The sequence below is a fragment of the Thalassophryne amazonica genome, chromosome 16 (genome assembly GCF_902500255.1).
Source record: "Thalassophryne amazonica chromosome 16, fThaAma1.1, whole genome shotgun sequence".
NCBI classification, from domain to species: Eukaryota; Metazoa; Chordata; class Actinopteri; order Batrachoidiformes; family Batrachoididae; genus Thalassophryne; species Thalassophryne amazonica.
In genome coordinates, this window is record NC_047118.1 from 19,509,392 (window position 1) to 19,529,132 (window position 19,741).

The 19,741-nt window shown below is 42.3% G+C and overlaps 1 protein-coding gene across 1 annotated transcript; it reads left to right on the forward strand.

The window, feature by feature from the left end:
* Positions 1-7,076: 7,076 nt before the first annotated feature.
* On the forward strand, positions 7,077-18,326 carry nr5a5 (nuclear receptor subfamily 5, group A, member 5). The gene is made up of 7 exons (XM_034191087.1): positions 7,077-7,365; positions 9,937-10,052; positions 10,210-10,351; positions 10,570-11,285; positions 14,621-14,740; positions 14,847-14,994; positions 17,995-18,326. Exons 1-7 carry the CDS (start codon positions 7,269-7,271, stop codon positions 18,240-18,242), a joined length of 1,587 nt encoding a protein of 528 aa, XP_034046978.1. The 5' UTR covers positions 7,077-7,268; the 3' UTR covers positions 18,243-18,326.
* Positions 18,327-19,741: the final 1,415 nt, after the last annotated feature.

Below are 19,741 nucleotides of genomic sequence, written 5' to 3' on the forward strand. Positions count from 1 at the left end.
CCAAACAAAAGTTCCAGCATCATCACCTTGCCCAATGCAGATTCGAGATTCATCACTGAATATGACTTTCATCCAGTCATCCACAGTCCACGATTGCTTTTCCTTAGCCCATTGTAACCTTGGTTTTTTTTTCTGTTTAGGTGTTAATGATGGCTTTCGTTTAGCTTTTCTGTATGTAAATCCCATTTCCTTTAGGCGGTTTCTTACAGTTCGGTCACAGACATTGACTCCAGTTTCCTCCCATTCGTTCCTCATTTGTTTTGTTGTGCATTTTCGATTTTTGAGACATAGTGCTTTAAGTTTTCTGTCTTGACGCTTTGATGTCTTCCTTGGTCTACCAGTATGTTTGCCTTTAACAACCTTCCCATGTTGTTTGTATTTGGTCCAGAGTTTAGACACAGCTGACTGTGAACAACCAACATCTTTTGCAACACTGCGTGATGATTTACCCTCTTTTAAGAGTTTGATAATCCTCTCCTTTGTTTCAATTGACCTCTCTCATGAAGCCATGATTCATGTCAGTCCACTTGGTGCAACAGCTCTCCAAGGTGTGATCACTCCTTTTTAGATGCAGACTAACGAGCAGATCTGATTTGATGCAGGTGTTAGTTTTGGGGATGAAAATTTACAGGGTGATTCCATAATTTTTTCCGCAGAAATGAGTGAGTCCATATTTTTTTCCCCGCTGCTTGGTCTACAAAAGTAACCGTTACTGACTGCCACAATTTTTTTTTTCCTGATTTCTTAGTGTTTCTTCAAGGCAGAAAGTTGCCATTTCAAATGACTTTAGTTTTGTGTCATGTCCGTGATCTGCTTTTTTTCTACAAAATTAAACAACTGAATGAACATCCTCCGAGGCCGATGATTCCATAATTTTTGCCAGGGGTTGTACATCAGTTGTCAGATCTGGCAGATTTTTGTGAAAAGATTTTTATACAAGAAAGTCTTGAAAATTGAAAAAAAAAAAGTCACCTTGACTTTTAGAAAATGCACTTAACATTTTGACAGCATACATGTATTTCAATATATATATATATATATATATATATATATATATATATATTTTTTTTTTTTTTTTTTTTCTATTTTTAAATTGCAAACAGCCACATCTGCAGAAGCGCATGTGGTGTCTCTATGAGGCTGCTGGTATGAATTTAAACTGTTCTAAAACGAGCTGTACTGATGTGAACACATGAAAACAGTGTAATCTATAGCAACTAATACCACCTTTGTGAAGCTTATATTGTTTAATAATAAAATATTTAAAGTTGAAATAAGACTGTGGTGTTGATGAATGATATCATCTTAATCCTCTTATTATTAAGGGCCTTCCACACACGGGGCACACTTATTTTTCCATGTTTCATGATTATTACTTTTTAAGCAAATGTTTTGTTTCATGATCCAACTAGAGGGTGTAGTTCTGCCAATGTCCATCTCTGGGCGTGCAGGTAGGGGCGCTGTTTCACCACAAGACATAAAAAATAATACGTAAATTAATGGAGACAGACCTGTGACACACTGGCAGCCTGTCCAGGGTGTGCCCCATCCAGTGCCCACTAGAGTAAGTTCTAGCCCTCGGTATAGAAAAAAAAATTAATAATAAGAAACATTTTAAAAATATTCACAATCAACTCTTCTTTTACCCAAGATCTACCTCTCTTCCAAATTCCTTTGCCTTTCTAAGATATCTTGATAACAAACAGTCCAATGAGCTGACAAACTACAAGCGCACTAGGTGGTGTCCATATCTTCACCAAGGCTTCACATTTCCCTTTAAGGCCCAAACCAAATTCCAATCCTGAGTCCACATTAGTGGACCAGCACTCCCTCAAAATGACACTTATGTCCACCTGATTATTATCTATCAAAGTACAGATATGATGGATAAGCTGGGCATTGTTTGTTTTTAATGGTGGTGCATTAATTTTAGAGAAATTAGTCGACACATCATTGGAATGTCAACAAAAGTGGAAAAATTGATATGTCCCTTGATCCAAAATGTACTGGCCTCTTCCTTGATTACAGCACTTGAGAAGCTCACTGAGGAAGTGCTGTGCCTTGGTTTGCGACTGTCCTGCATCAAGACAAAGGTCAAGGGTTTCAGTGACTTCCATGACTGGACCATCATATAATTTTTTCAACTTGTAGGAACAATCTCTTATTTCAGCAGGGACATTCATGTCTCTGGGTCCTCTGTCTCTGAGATCAAGTGACACATGGTAAAGGTTTATGGAGGTTGCTGGAGAGAGATGTTTCAGAATGTGAAACATCTTCAAAGAGGAATGAAGGTCCAAGTCTTTTTGCCGTGGTTCTTCCTGTCTCGCTGTATGATAATGAGACGTGGATGCCAACAACTGACCTAAGGCGACGACTAGATGCCTTTGGTACTGATAGCTCAAATGATCCTTGGGTACCACTAGACTGTTTAAAACGAGCCATTACTTGAGTAGTCAAAGGTGAGGGTTATCACTTGAATTTTCAGAGAACATCAGCTGTGACATTATGCCCATGTGGGACGCTGCTCCATGCCTGATCCAACACACACGTGCCTGAGTGTTGAGGAACCCAACCGTTGGAGAAGCGCACGAGGACGTCACCCACATGTCAGCTGGCTGTGGCAGGTGATTACTTTAGAAAGGTTGAAATGGGCTGGTTGTCCTAAAGTGGTTTTCCACTGTCATTAAAGATTGTTTCCTCTTCTAGCAGGCGGCATGGTGGCCACTGCTTAGATTTGATTTAGATTTGATTCTCTGAATTCACTGAAAGAAAAACAATCATCCATTCTCACGATAAATTCCTTAACTGAGGAGTACCCATTGTATTGTGAGGGAGAAACTGAGCACATTTTAAACAGCCATCAATCAGATATTATCATCGTTCCATTTCCTTTAAACAGCTCTAAACCGACGGCTTGATCTATTTTATCGCTAAATGTCATAATCTATTTACAAGCTAATGTGCAGGTGTCATAACCATCCTCCTTTGACCTTTTGTACCGTGCCAACGTCACGGTGCAGCAGCCTGCAAAATGGTACCACTTTATCGCTGCACCGGATCACTGTCATTGAAGGATGATTTTAAGTGTGTGAAAGAGCATTTTTCTTAAGGACCCCGTAACCGATGAATTATTAACCAAGTTCATTTTGTTTCTGCTCTGAAGCCTGATTTAATGTGTGAAATGAGAGTGTGATTTTAACAGTGATTAGCTGTTTTCTCCTGCAGACTTTTATCTTATCAGCTGTGCTCCTGGATGGTTCTGGAGTGATTGTGTGACACCAATATTCTCTGTAAGAAGGAAGTGAAAGCGCCACGGTGTAAAAATACTCGATTACGATTTAACGGCCTTTGAGCAAACTCATGAATGAAGTAAAAATACCAACAGGAGCCAACAGAAGTAAGCGGAACTCAACATCACATACAAATGTCATATGATTCAGAATTGTGGCACTTTTCAATAAATGTGCTTTCACTAAGTTGACAAGTCAAGTGTTTCCTGTCACGAATAATCAATAACAAATATTTTAGAAAGACGATACAACACGATTGCAAATACAGGCACAGACAATGCAACAAAAGTCAGTAAAGGTATTTATATAACATAAATCATCACTTTTATAACCAGATTTCATGAGACAAGTCAGGAAATGGACACATGAACGTTTCATTTCTCGTCAACTCCTTGAATATTTTGTGGAGTTAATTTATACCAATTAATAATCAACTTGACATTGGTGTATGAGTGTATGTGTGAACTTGAGGCATCATTGTAAAGCACACTGACCTGATTGAGATGGAAAAGTACTATAAAATGCAGTCCATTTACCACTGAGGATCATGCCCATAGAAATGTGCCACATGGCCAGAATGTCATAGCTGATTCTCCCTCACAATACAACAGGTACTCCTCATCTGAGACTCACTAAGTAACCTTCATTTGACACAAAGTCATTCCACTGGTACCCAAGGGTCCTCTGACAAGACCTGGTACAAAATATGTCTCTTCCTTGCCTTAGGTTACTGGTTAGTGTCCAAGTCTCACAACCATTCAGTAAGACAGGAAGTACCCACACTGTAGATACCTTTGTTCTTCTGCAAAGCCATAGGCATCACCAGACACCTCAAGCCAGTAACCTCATGACTCCATAAGCTCTTCACGGATGTTTCATAGTCTCAAATGCTTGACAACTCAGAGAGATGAATGTCACTGTTGAGATCTGTGAATGGCTTTACAGGTCAACACTTTCACCACATATAGGTACACCTCTGATGGCCAAGTACAGGACATCACTGAAAACCGTCTTAAATGATCTTAGTGTTGATCCAGGATAATAACAAACCCAGACACTCCACTTCCTCATTCATGAAATCAAGTACTGCAATCAGGATCTCCATTGGTTCTGAAAAGATCACAGCATTGTCCGTGAAGTCAAGGCACCGAATCTGCAGTTTTCCACAACCCTACCCAAAGAAACATGTTAATTTAACTAAAAGAGCATTTTTCCGTCAAGTAGTATTGGTGTCAGGACACTCGTACTTGGTCAACTGATGCAAACCAGACCTGGATAACCGGCAGAAGATTAATGAATGAATAATTAATCAAGTGAGGGCAGCTATGAAGAGGATGAAGAGTGGAAAGGCAGTTGGTCCAGAGGACATTCGGTTGAGGCATGGAAATGTCTAGGAGCGATGGCAGTGGAGTTTCTAAACAGATTGTTTAATAAAATCTTGGAAAGTGAGAGGATGCCTCAGGAGTGGAGACAAAGTGTGCTGATTCCTAATTTTAAGAACAAGGATCATGTGCAGAGCTGCAGTAAATACAGAGGCATAAACTTGATCAGCCACAGTATGAAGTTATGGGTAAGAGTAGTAGAAGCTAGGCTTAGAAAACAGGTGAAGCAGCAGTATGGTTTCATGCTGAGAAAGAGCACTACAGATGCAGTGTTTGCTCTGAGAATACTGAAGGAGAAGTATAGACATGGCCAGAAGCAGTTACATTGTGTTTTTGTGGATTTAGAGAAAGCTTATGACACAGTGCCAAGAGAAGAGTCGTGGTATTACATGAGGAAGTCTGGAGTGACAGAGAAGTATGTGAGGGCAGTGCAGGACATGTACAAGGATAGTGTGACAGCAGTGAGATGCGCAATAGGAATAACAGACTCATTTGAGGTGGAGGTGGGATTACACCAAGGATCAGCTCCGAGTCCTTTCTTGTTTGTAATGGTGATGGACAGGTTGGCAGATTTCAATTTAATTCAATTTATTTCATTTATATAGCGCCAAATCACAACAAAGTTGCCTCAAGGCGCTTCACACAAGTGTGACTGTAGGACGGGTCGGCGGTGGGATTGAACCCTGGACTGCTCACACTAAAGACCAGAACTCTACCAGGTCAGCCAAAGGGGAATTCCCCATTAGCCAAACTAGCAGGAACGTCTTTTCAATTTGGACTTCATCTTGCTACATATATCCCCAAAATGTTTGAGTTTGTCCCGAAGTCACAGGTGCATTTAAGCATGTTCTGTGACTACCCACATCGTGCCGACAACTCTAATTGTGACTGTAGGACCTTTGTGGCCGGGACGGTGGTGGGATCGAACCCTGCACTAAAGACCAGAACTCTACCAGGTCAGCCAAAGGGGAATTCCCCATGAGTCAAGCTAGCAGGAACACCTTTTAAATCCGGACTTCATCTTGCTACACAAGTAAACCAACCACAAGAGCAGGCACACAGATGACAGCGGTAAGGAAAAATTCCCTCTGATGATCTGAGGAAGAAACCTCAAGCAGACAGACTCAAAGGGGTGACCCTCTGCTTGGGCCATGCTACCAACACAATTGACAATACAAATATACAGGTGAGAATATACAGATGAGATCAGACAGAAGTCTCCATGGAATATGTTGTTTGCACATTAGTCCGACAACCAGCCCGGCTATGAATTGGGTTGGATACTGGCCTCCATTTTGTAGTGTGATTTCCCAATCCTAAACAACCAGTAGGAGAGCAGCACTCGCGCCTCATCAACGTAAGGCTGATGCATGGGCTGACGTCAGCATCTTGGCCACCAACAAATCACAGGCTAGGAGAGAGAGGCCAGTATCTGGCCCAATTCTGGGCCTATTTTCGGGCTATTTGCAGACGACACTGTGATCTATAGTGAGAGTAGAGAGCAGGTTGATTCTAGCCTGGGGAGATGGAGATATGCTCTGGAGAGAAGGGGAATTAAAATCAGTAGGAGCAAGACTGTGTGTGTGTGTGTGTGTGTGTGTGTGTGTGTGTGTGTGTGTGTGTGTGTGTGTGTGTGTGTGTGTGTGTGTGTGTGTGTGTGTGTGTGTGTGTGTGTGTGTGTGTGTATAAATGAGAGGGAGCCCAGTGGAATAGTGCAGTTACAAGGAGCAGAAGAGTTTAAATACTTAGGGTAAACTGTCCAAAGAAATGGAGAGTGTGGTAGCAAGGTGAAGAAGATAGTGCAGGCAGAGTGGAGAAAGGTGGCAGGAGTGATTTTTGATGGATGAATATCAGCAAGAGTGAAAAGTAAAGTCTACAAGACAGTAGTGAGACCAGCTATGTTGTACAGCTTAGAGACAGTGGCACTAACAAAAGACAAAAGCAGAGCTGGAGGTGGCAGAGCTGAAGATGTTGCGATTCTCTTTGGGAGTGATGAGGATGGACAGGATTAGGAATGAACAGCTCCGGTGGACCGGTTTGGAGACAGAGTCAGAGAGGCGAGGTTGAGATGGTTTGGACATGTGCAGAGGAGGGACCCAGGGTATATAGGGAGAAAGATGCTGAGGATGGCGCCACCAGGCAGGAGGAGAAGAGAGAGGACAAAGAGGGGGTTTATGGATGTGCTGAGGGAGGACATGCAGGTGGTTGGTGTGACAGAGGAAGTTACAGAGGACAGGGTGAGATGGAAACGATTGATCTAGACCCCTAACAGGAGCAGCTGAGAGAAGTAGTTTCCTGAAATCAATTAAGTTGAAGTAACTTAGCAGGTTTTACAGTGCAGGAATGTCTATTTGACCATGTCCCATGGACAGCACGGCTGGTTCGCTGGTCTGATGGGAGTGCCAGTCAGGAGAGGCTTTATGACCGTCGTTCCAGGCCGAAGTCCACCTGAAGGCCTCACACAGGCATCAGTCTGCTGAGGGGTTCAGGCACCCAGACTGCCTTTCTCTGGCTCTCTCACTGCCGTGTCTGACAGGATGGCTGCTTCTCCAACAATGAACATCAGCCTGCACTAACTCTGGCACCACCACCAGGAATGGACCTACTTGTTCATCATCCACCGGAGTGTCAGCCCAATGCCCAGGACACGGTCGGCTATCCAGAGGACGTGTCGACTTCAGCTGGCTTGTCAGGTGAGTAACTGGTGCAAGCGTAAAAATAATGAAGTACAGAAAAGCGTACTCCTAAATATTAATAGCAACATGTCTCACCCTTAGTGAAGAAGGTTCAGGTCACAGTAGATGCAGTGCACTGTAATAGGAAACACTAATAACATATATAAACAAATGTAAAAAAATATCAAAAAAATCTAAACTGATTCTGATGAGAACATTTGGGAGAGTGACAACAGTGACTGGTGAGACTTATGTAATGGTCAATCATATCTGTAAGTAAATCATACTGTGCGATAAGGTGATGTCTGCAGCACCTGGATGGTCGTGCACTGTACATGCACTGTTCGCTATTCTGTCACCAGGTGTGACATAAACCTCATCAAATGACCAGAAAATTGAATACGATTTGGATTTTACATTTTTATGTAATTTATATTGAGTTGTAGAGATTTGTTTAGAAACTTGAATATACAGAAGCCTGAATTTCTTTTCTTTTTTTTTTTTCTTTTTTTTTACAAATGCCATAAAAAACAAATTAAAACATTAAAAGCCCAAGGGCATGAGTACTATTTATAGACATTGTAAATTGTAAATAATATATTTCTGTGTAGGCTCTCAGTTGTCCAAGTGGTTTCCATAGTAGAGAAGCTTGAATCTTCGACTGGACTGGGTTGCTTGACGCGAGGACGTTTCGCTTCAAATCGCAGAAGCTTCCTCAGCTAAAATTCTTGCTCTGGAAGTCTGATTTCTGTCTGACACTTGTAGAGACGAATGAACAGAAGCCAAAAAAAGCTGGAGTTTTAAACCTAACCAGACCCCTCCTACTGAGAGGCAGACTGCTATAGGCTAGTGACTAAACAATAGCTCTAATTAGCAACTATTGTGCTCTAGTTAGCACTCTCCAAATGACAGGGCAGCTGTCCCTCCTAATGATGGGATGGATGCCTTTTTTGATGGCTCCCTTGATGACTCTCCTGATGACGTGAATGACTCATTACCATGAACAAAAGACTGAAACTCCTTTGACCTGAGTACCCCATTGTAAACAGGGGACAAAGCGTGTCTCAGACCCCCTCCCCGGTTAAGGCTGGGTTTCAAACATTTCACAAACAATGCCTCCTTGACCCCTCTCTCAAACCATTTCTTCTCTTTGGCTAATATTTTAACTTCCTTGTCCTCAAACATGTGGTTAGTGTCTTTAAGGTGGAGATGAACTGCAGACTGAGGTCCACTGGTGCCCTCTCTGCGGTGCTGGTATAGTCTTTTGTGTAAAGGTTGCTTGGTCTCACCTATGTAGTGTTCGTTACAGTTTTCCTGACATCTGACATCTGACTCCACGCTAAAGAACAACGTGTCCGGAAAGCCCTCACAGTATGTGGGTACCCACAATGGTCCCTGGACAACGTGCAGAAGTCCCAGAGTTCAAAGAGACCAGATAGACAGGAGATGGACACAAGAAGAAGAGGAGTGTCTCTCCCTTATTTAGCAGGAGTAGGGGAAAAACTACAGAGGATCTTCAGACAGCACAAAATCCCAGTTTAACTTTAAACCGATTAACACCTTGAGACAGAAATTAGTTCATCCTAAGGACATGATCCCTAGTTACAAACAGAGCAATGTAGTGTATTCTATCAGATGTCAGGAAAACTGACCTGTTTGTTTGTCTGTTAGTTTATCTGTGAACAGCCTGAAACCCACAATTTTTCATATATCATTACGAAAGTTTTACTAAAGATTCATATCCTGATAGGCAAGAGGTCAGAGGGCAAAGTCAGGAAAAATCTTGGAAAACTGGACTTTAACATTCAAAACCTCATAACTCAAAACTAAGATCAAATTTCTTTCATATTTGAGAGCGTTATTTAGAATGGTCGTCTTTATCAACTGACAAAGTTTGATCCGGATCTGATCGAGATAACAGATTTTGTGGCCATTTAAATTTAATATTGAAAACTCCATTTAATGCATATTTTACATCATATCTTCATGAAACGTGCCACAATCACCCTCATATTTTAAAGTGACGTGCAGACTGGCACTCACTATCACCTGACAAAGTCTGATCCAGATCGGATCTGGATTGTGGATTTTGTGGACATTTGAATTTAATGGAGCTGTTCATTCCTTTTGGTGTACATTTTGCACTATATCGCAAACAAAAGTGCCTCAGTCACCCTCATTTGTGAAAATGAGGTGCAAACTGGCACTCTCATAGATGAATCTGCATCTAATCCGTATTATGGATTTAGTGGCTATTTCATTTTCACATTGAAAAGCCCTTTTGATCTATATTTTGTATTACTGTATATTTTAGCTTATGAAAAGCCACTTCTAACAGGGTCTTGACCTTAAAAAATTTTTTCCCAAGGTAAATGTTGGTGGAATTGTAAACCAGTGTTGGTGGAGGTTTATGCTCTACAAGCACGGTGCTCTAGTTTTTATTTAATGTAATTAAATAATTCAAACATATAAAACCACAAGAACGCACAAAAAATTTTGGCAGCACTGGATGATGCACCGCATGCAGTATCTGAAATCGGTTTCATACAAATTTAACACCTTTACTTTCGCTGTGGTGATATTCTGCAGCAGAGACGCTGCAGACGGACCGGGCGGGTACATCCGAATCCCTGGAGAGCTGTCCCATTTGTGGGGACAAAGTGTCCGGATACCACTATGGACTGCTCACCTGTGAGAGCTGCAAGGTAAACTCATGCCTCAAACACCGACGTCTGCAGGGGCGGCTCACATTTTAAATGCATCGCTGTATTTCATGGTAACGTCATTTGTTGTTTTTAGAGTTTTTACATTGAACCTGCTGATTTGCAGGGATGTTCAAGAAGAATGTGTCTGTGTTTGCAGGGCTTCTTTAAGCGATCAGTGCAGAACAACAAGCATTACACCTGTGCAGATTCTCAGCGCTGCCCCATCGACCTTTCACAGCGGAAACGCTGTCCATTTTGCCGCCTGCAGAAATGTTTTGCGGTGGGCATGAAGCGAGAGGGTGCGGTACACAGCGCAAACATGCACACACGGCTTTGCTCACACATTCTGCAATGTTTTCACTTTACTGTTGACATCAGTGTTCTTTACTCCCCTGTGATGGTGAGAGGAAGTCCTAAAACCGGCGCTGCCATCGGCTGCGCTGTGCCACATTAAATACGATGTCTGATTTGTTGATCTTTTGTCACGTGTCTGAGCTAAATCACTTTCTTTCCACAGCGGTGAGGGCAGACCGCATGCGAGGGGGCAGGAATAAGTTTGGGCCTCTGTACCGCAGGGACAGACAGATGAAACAGCAAAAACTTTGCCATCCGACAAATGCTGCCCCCTACAGGATAAAGCTGGAAACTGCGCAAACGTACCAGCCCACAGGTCCAGCAGGTCTTCACCTTACGAGTAAACATGTAAACATTCCGTTACGTTCCGATGCCATTCATCAATCCCACGTTTGTCCTCCCAGCACGGGAGAGTTCTCCGGGCCTCTGGATTGCACTTTGAACTCAGGCAAGGAGGTCGCATCATCACCTGGACCGTACCACGCGCCGTATCGCCACAACTTGTCTGGATACCTCCAGGAGAGCAGAGAGATGGTTTTCAGCTATAACCTGACTCCCAGTAATTACCCGACGCACACAACTATGAACACTTCAAGAAACGCACCAACATCATTCCTCTGCTCAACACCTGCGATCCAGCTTCCCTTCCAAACGTCAGCCAGCTCCACGTCTCTGAGCTTCCTCAGCCAGCTGCTGGAGGGGGAGCAGGACGAGAGCCAGCTGTGCACCAAAGTCCTGTCCAGCCTGCAGAGAGAACAGGCCAGCCGAGGCAAACACAACCGCCTCAACACTTTCAGCATCATGTGCAAAATGGCCGACCAGACTCTGTTCTGGCTCGTGGAGTGGGCCCGGAACAGCGCCCTCTTCAAACAGCTCCAGGTGATGATGAATTACGTGGAAAAGCACTTCTCAGTTTAAAGCAGTAATAGAAAACGTGTGTGATCTTTTACAATATTTTTGTTTTTAAAATATCAAGACAAAATTATTAGAAAAAAGTTTTTTTTTTTAATAAATTTATATATTTTTTTATTATTATTATAGTTTGTTTTGTTTTGTTTTTTACTCCCCTTGAAAATAAATCCAAACCATACTAACTAGACTAGAATGTGTACCTCCCCCAAGGCCACATGTTTCAAATGTCTTCTGAATCCTGGATCCAAAATATGTCAAATTCAAAAATCATATCATCAAATCATTTCATCAACACCAAATTTCATCAACACCATCTCAAAAGCTTTTTGAGTTAAATGTTGCCACGTGCCAAACATTCTTATAGGTCACAGTTCCAGCATATATTTCTGGTCAAAACTGAAGTATTTATTTCCAAGAACATTATCTACAAGTTCACCAAATTTCATTGAAATCTATTCATTAGTTTTTGAGTTATCCTGCTAACAAACAGGCAAATGTCAGTGAAAACATCACCTCCTGGAGCAGGTAATAAAATAAAAATATAAAAGCCCAAATAACTATAAAAAGAACTATAATACAGCAAAATTATTGCATTTACAGATTTTTCTTGAGACAGTTCAGAGGAGCCAGAAGAAAATTTTCGAGGCACTGAAAATCTCATCACATTAATTAATCAATTAACAGAGAAATTAGAGATTTCTGACATCCACCAATGCGGATCCAGATCACCTCCAAAATTCAGTGGAGTCTTCCATGTCCTAATGCAAATTTGGTGAGAATTGTTGACGTAGTTTTGACGTAATCCTATATAACCCTATATAAAGTGAAACCTGATCCAGAATCCGGATCTGCATCCAGATCACCTCCTAAATTTATTGGAGGCTTCCATGGACTAATCTGTGGTGAAAATTTCATCAAAATTCTTGTAGTAGTTTTGACGTAATCCTGCAAATAAACACACAGACAAATAAATAAATGCCAATGAATTCATTATGTCGTTGGAGGACGTAATTAATCGATACAACCAGTGTGGTGGTGTATGGTTTATGTGCCTAAAGCAAGCCATCCACAAAAACTGCATGAGCGTGTATGAAGGAGCTGAGTGAGGGAAGCCACCAAGATATTCGTGACCACTCTGAAGGAGTTACAGGTGACTGTGATCAGAGTGATTCGGCATTGATCAGCTGTTGTCTGCTGCTTGGCCAGTCACAGCTACACGGCAGAACAGAGAGGGAGTTTGTTAAAAAAGATGATGTGAAATCTCAGCAACAGTTTGCCAGAAGTTTTATGGCAGTCTCACGCCACGGTTTCAGTAGTTTTCTTTTCATAAAGTCTTTATCTGCTCCACTCTGTGGTATGAAGCTGTGACTGGTGACGCCACAAACCAAAGCTGCCGATGAATACTTCCTCCAGTCGCAGCCACTGAAGTTTATTAATTCCTTCAGAGTTGTTTTTGTGTCTTGGTGGCTTCCCTCACTCATCTTCTGCACGCACGCTCATGCAGCTTTTAAGGACGGCCTGCTCTAGACAGATTTACAATGATGTTTCTTTTTAAGGCGTATTCTGTGACTTGAAAAATGTTCTTGTATCCATTTCCTGACTTCTGGTATTAAAAATGTGCCGATAACTATACTTTCCATTATTTAGGGTTTTATATTTTGAATATTGATCATTTTGTAGAGGTTTGTTTTCACAATGAAATGAAAATGCACAACCTTTAAAAGAACAAGTAGTATAATTACCAGTGCTCTGCATGCGGGTTTACCCATGTGGAGGCTGCTGATTTGGGTTTAAAGGTCACACATGTCTATATATTTTTTAGCCAAGTGGCCTCTGTGTGAGTGTCTGTGTGAATGCACGTGTGCGTGCGGCTTCAATCACAGAGAAACTGGGGAGAGCTGACATTTGCTGTTTGGTATGTTTATGTATTTTGGGTGAAGGATGAACGCCATGAAAACGAAACGTTGCTAGGACTAATATTTTTGGAGACATTATCGATATTAGCTAACAACAGTGAACAATGGACATTGATAATTACATTCTGAACTTTAAGCGCCTTGGGGCAACTGTTTGTTGTGATTTGGCGCTATATAAATAAAATTGATTTGATTTGAACTTACACGCCATTCCAGCAGGGGGCAGTAAATCATTTATATACTAAAAGCCAAGTGGCCTCTGTGTGCATGCATATAACTTCGGTTGCGGGCAAAGTAGGGAGAGCTGACATTTGTCATTTGGGTCAAGGATGAATGCCGGCAAAATGGAACCTTGATAGGACTAATATTTTTGGGGTAACTACCAATATTAGCTAACAACAGTGAACAATGGACGGTGATAATTACATTCTGAACTCACACGCCATTCCAAATCATTATTCACGGTTTTAGAGTATCCCAGAATCCTTTACACGCTGAGGAGGGACGCTTGATAATGGCTCAGCTTAATGCTAACTTTAACATTGAAAATGCCATAGACATGCTAACGCGTTAGCATCTGTCCCATTTTTAAGTTATAAAATACATCTATCTACTGTTTCAGAAGACCATAACAGGTTGGTTTAACATAAAAAAGGTAAATATTACTCACAGACACATGCTCTTTAGGATTTTAGCGGGGAAAAATTAAGATAAAGTGAAATAAAACAAAGAACCAAAGAAGCAGCTGATCGAAGATCAAAGCACTGCTTCATTGGTTCAAGGTTCAAAGTAAAGCTGCGCTGCAGAAATGGTTGATTATACAGACACGCTGCAGGGTCTGTAATCAATGTAGAGAAATGATCATTTTCCTGACAAACACCCCCAAAAAGAACGGCCACTCTGAAGGACCGATAAGGGAATTGATTAAGCAAAAAGCCTATTGATGTCGATGGATCGAATAATTTAAGGATACCCGAAAAGAACCGGTTCCCGACATGCAACCCAAACAGCAACACGCTTTTTTTTTTAATATAAAACTCACATTAAAGACTCATGATTATCTTAGTTAAATACCTAAATACATATTTTGGTTGAACTCACCTCCATAACGACGCAATGTTGCAAACAAGTTGCCACAAACGCTTGTTTACACTGACAATGAAATCTCGGCCTCACCAGCGAGAACGTGATTACGCGCGAGATTTGACACCGTAAAGGCATCAATAGAAATGTTGCATAATTTATTACCTCCCTTGAAAAATGTCAGCTACCTAATTTATAAACACCACCCAATCTGGAGCCCATGGAGCCTCACGGGCAACACGCTAGTTTTAATTCATGCAACATGTGAGAATTTAGCTGGTAAACGCTGGACACTCCCCACAGGTGGACGACCAGATGGTGTTGCTGCAGAGCTGTTGGAGTGAGCTGCTTGTTCTCGACCACCTCTGCAGGCAAGTGGCCTACGGCAAAGAGGGCTGCATCTACCTGGTCACGGGACAGCAGGTGACCTTTAAGGCCACATTCATAGTCTTCACTTCAAGTGTCTTTATGGCTGACTGAATGCACAAAGTTCAAATATTTTCAGATCGCCACCGCCTTTCTGTTGCAGATTGAGGTATCGACCATTATCTCTCAGGCGGGAGTGACGCTGAGCAGCCTGGTATCCAGGACTCAGGACCTGGTGTCCAAACTAAAGACACTCCAGCTGGACAGACATGAGTTTGTTTGTCTCAAATACTTGGTGCTGTTCAACCCCGGTAAGCTTTCCAGTTGGACCTGGTTGTGTTTTTGTGAAGTTTTACTGTTGCACACGCTCTGTTATTACTGGATGTGTGTGTGAACTGTGCCTTTAAAATTAGGCTCACTGTGCATGTCTGCATGTCAATTTTTGATAGCATGTTGAACTGTGACATTATTTCGGCAAACTATTACTCCTGCAACGGCACCATTTGCTTTCGCGAGGCCAAAAGCAGCTGAAATGCAGCAATCTCAGTGTGACATCGCTGAGCGGAAAATACTAACAGAAGATGAAGTATCAATTATATCTGGTGATCAGGCGACCTTTATTGGCAGGGGGAAAATTTGGGGATTTCGATGTCCAGGGTTGCATGCTGGAGGGTTTATTTTATAACCATTTTCTGACCAAACCCCCAACTAACTTGTACTGCATAATTTATGTTATTTATTTGGGGGGGGGGGTGTTGCAAATTTTCACCTTTTCTTTGCATTTACTCCAAATTGATATCACAACTTACATGTTTGATTGATAAGATTACTATCAAACAAATCAAACATTTATTTATATTACCCTTTACAGCAGTCAGACGACATCCCAAGTGCTTTACAGTACAAACAAGGAACAAGAATTCACTAAACTAAAAGCAAAACATACAGCAGAATTAAAGAGGCACATAAAAACAAAACATGTCAAAGAACCAGTAAGCACAGTGCATCCGGAAAATATAAACAACGCTTCACTTTCTCCACATTCCAAAATGGAGTAAATTCATTTTTCCCCTCAAAATCTACTCACAACACCCCATAATGACAACATGAAAGCAGCTTTCTTTTTTATTTTTGCAAATTTATCACTCATCACTCATTTTTAACCACTTTTCCAGGTTCGGGTCACAGGGGCGACAGCTCCAGCAGGGGACCCCAGACTTCCCTTTCCCGTGCAACACTGACCACCTCTGACTGGGGGATCCCGAGGCGTTCTTGAATATGATGCCACAAGCTTGGTGCACCTATCTTTGGTCACTTTTGCTCATTCCTCTTTGCAGCACCTCTCAAGCTCCATTAGGTTGGATAGGGAGCGTTGGTGCACAGCCATTTTCACATCTCTACAGAGATGTTCAATAAGTTTCAGGTCTGGTCTCTGGCTGGGCCACTCAAAAGACATTCATAGAGTTATCCTGACACCACTCCTCTGATATCTTGGCTGTGTGCTTAAGGTCATTGTCCTGCTGAAAGCTGAACCGTCGCCCCAGTCTCAGGTGAAGAGCGCTCTGGAGCAAGTTTTCATCCAGGATGTCTCTGTACATTGCTGCATTCATCATTCCCTCAATCTTGACTAGTCTCCCAGTTTCTGCTGCTGAAAACATTCCCTACAGCATGATACTGCCACCTCCATGCTTCATTGTGCTTGGTTTCCTCCAAACATGATGCCTGGCATTCACAACAAAGACTTCAATCTTTCTCTCATTAGACCAGAGAATTTTGTTTCTCATGGACAGAGTCCTTCGGGTGCCTTTTGCCAAACTCCAGGTGGGCTGCCATGTGCCTTTTACTAAGGAGTGGCTTACGTCTGGTCATTCTACCATACAGGCCTGATTGGTGGATTGCTGCTGAGATGGCTGTCCTTCTGGAAGGTTCTACTCTCTTCACAGATGAATGCTGGAACTCTGACAGAGTGACCATCGGGTTCTTGGTCACCTCCCTGACTAAGGCCCTGCTCCAGTGATCACTCAGTTTAGACAAGCAGCCAGCTCTAGGAAAAGTGCTGGTGGATCTGAACTTCTTCCATTTATGGATAATGGAGGCCACTGTGCTCATTGGGACCTTCAAATCAGCAGAAATGTTTCACTACTCTTCCCCAAATTTGCGCCTCGAGACAATCCTGTCTCGGAGGTCTACAGACAATTCCTTCGACTTCAAGCTTGGTTTGTGCTCTGACATGCACTGTCAACTGTGCAACCTTATATGTAGACAGATGTGTGCATTTCCCATTTATGTCCAATCAACTGAATTTACCCCAGGTGGACTCCAATTAAGCTGTCGAAACATCAAGGATTATCAGTGGAAAAATTATGCACCTGAGCTCAATTTTGACCTTCATGGCAAAGGCTGTAAATGTTTATTTACATGTGATTTTAGTTTTTTTTTTTTATTTTCAATAAATTTGCAAAAATCTAAAACACCACCACCTTTTTTACATTGTCATTATGGGGTATTGTGTGTAGAACTGAGGGAAAAAATAAATTTCCTGCATTTTGGAATAATGTGGAACGAGTGACGCGCTGTGAATACTTTCTGGATGCACTGTTGATCCATTTTAAATGCTCACATTCTGTCTGTCATCTCATTTATGGTCACCACCTTTTTTAATCAATATCAGAGGTCCACTCCCTGAGCTTTCAAATGGAGGAAACCAAAGACTCGCTGGAGTGGCATCACATGCACATCTGTTTCAACAGGAACTGGGAAGGGAGATTTTAAATCTTATAATTTTGTCAAAAAAGAAGTTTGTAGCATTTTAAACAATTTTGACCTTCAGCCAAAGTGACACATTTGACTTCTGGCAAATTTGATTTTACCTGGGCAATTCCAGAAGCCCTAAAGAACAGCCACATGTATGTGGCTTCTGGCACATACATGTGCCATACATTTTTCACACCAATATTGGACATTGGTGTGAAAAATATTTGTTCCTTTGATCCCATGGACCTTGACTGTTGGTGAAATTTTTGAGTTGACCTTCATCCACATACCACGTTTGATGGAACTCAAAGCATCATGGAGCTGTAGAGGAACAAAACAGACAAATGCTTAAATTATGGAAAATGAACAAAATAGTTCATTTGATGGGTTTGGGTCGTTTAGATCAAGTTGTAAATTTTGTCCAGCATCGTGTTTAATCTGTGGCTACAAAATAAGCATAAAAGCTTCAGATTTTTATATGTGCATGCATGTGAAAGCTTTCAGTGGCATTGGATGCTACATCTGGCATGTTTTAACAAAAAATGTTTCTGCTGCAGATGTGAAGCTGGTGCAGAGCCGCAGGCAGGTGGAGCAGACTCAGGAGCGGGTGAACAGGGCCCTGATGGAGCACACCCAGCAGAGCCATCCAGGTCACACTGACAAGTTTGGCCAGCTGCTGCTCCGGCTACCTGAAGTGAGGAGCATCAGCTTGCAGGTGCAGGAGTATTTGTACCAGCGCCACCTTGTGGGAGACTTGCCCTGTAACTCTCTGCTCACAGAGATGCTGCACACAAAGCACAGCTGAGAAGATGCTGAAGAATGGTTTCATTCTGTTCCACTTATCCTCTTTGTATGTTGACAAGCAGTGAGAAAGTATGCCTGTAACACAAGCTAAGCCATTAATGAATAAAGAACTCAAACCTTGCAAATTAGTCACATTTTTTCAGTCTGTTTCTAATATTTTAAGAACATTTCCTTTGGCCTGCATCCACGATAGAGCCACAACGATAAACCAGAGGGTGGACTCAAGCAACCGCGTGCCATCAAGGAGGAAGTGCAGCCATCACCGTGTGGGGTAACTAATTCTGCACAACTTTTAGCAATGTTGAAACAGACTTCACCAGGTTCATTCCCTATTCACCATTGTAGTACTTCATATACGAGGGCTGTCCGTAAAGTATAGGTCCTTTTTATTTTTTTCCAAAAACTATATGGATTTCATTCATATGTTTTTACGTCAGACATGCTTGCACCCTTGTGCGCATGCGTGAGTTTTTCCACGCCTGTCGGTGACGTCATTCGCCTGTGAGCACTCCTTGTGGGAGGAGTCGTCCAGCCCCTCGTCGGAATTCCTTTGTCTGAGAAGTTGCTGAGAGACTGGCGCTTTGTTTGATCAAAATTTTTTCTAAACCTGTGAGACACATCGAAGTGGACATGGTTCGAAAAATTAAGCTGGTTTTCAGTGAAAATTTTAACAGCTGATGAGAGATTTTGAGGTGATTCTGTCGCTTTAAGGACTTTTCACGGTGCGAGACGTCGCGCTGCGCTCTCAGGCAGCGTCATCAGCCTGTTTCAAGCTTAAAACCTCCACATTTCAGGCTCTATTGATCCAGGACGTCGTGAGAGAACAGAGAAGTTTCAGAAGAAGTCGGTTTCAGCATTTTATCCAGATATTCCACTGTTAAAGGAGATTTTTTTAATGAAAGACGTGCGGACGGGTCCGCGCGTCGGGACGCAGCCGACGCGGCGCAGCGGCACAGCAAAAACACCTCCATGTTGATAACCATTTGTAAAATCCAGGCGGCTTTTGATGGCTTTCAGTGGAGTGAGTATATGAGAAATTGTTTATCAGCTGGAGATGTTCCAACTTGTCCTCAAGGCTTCCAACAGAGGTGTTTTTCCTGTGGCGGAGCGTCGCGGCGGCTGCGAGCCAACGCTGCAATCCGCCTGCACGTCTTTCATTAAAAAAAATCTCCTTTAACAGTGGAATATCCGGATAAAATGCTGAAACCGACTTCTTCTGAAACTTCTCTGTTCTCTCACGACGTCCTGGATCAATAGAGCCTGAAATGTGGAGGTTTTAAGCTTGAAACAGGCTGATGACGCCGCCTGAGAGCGCTGCGCGACGTCTCGCACCGTGAAAAGTCCTTAAAGCGACAGAATCACCTCAAAATCTCTCATCAGCTGTTAAAATTTTCACTGAAGACCAGCTTAATTTTTCGAACCATGTCCACTTCGATGTGTCTCACAGGTTTAGAAAAAATTTTGATCAAACAAAGCGCCAGTCTCTCAGCAACTTCTCAG

Bases quoted from the DNA above. Each gene is read 5' to 3' on its own strand.
- nr5a5 (XM_034191087.1), top strand. From the start codon at position 7,269: ATGGACCTACTTGTTCATCATCCACCGGAGTGTCAGCCCAATGCCCAG. The intron at 7,366-9,936 runs GTGAGTAACTGG...GATATTCTGCAG, and splicing joins GACTTCAGCTGGCTTGTCAG to CAGAGACGCTGCAGACGGAC. The intron at 14,741-14,846 runs GTGACCTTTAAG...TTTCTGTTGCAG, and splicing joins ACCTGGTCACGGGACAGCAG to ATTGAGGTATCGACCATTAT.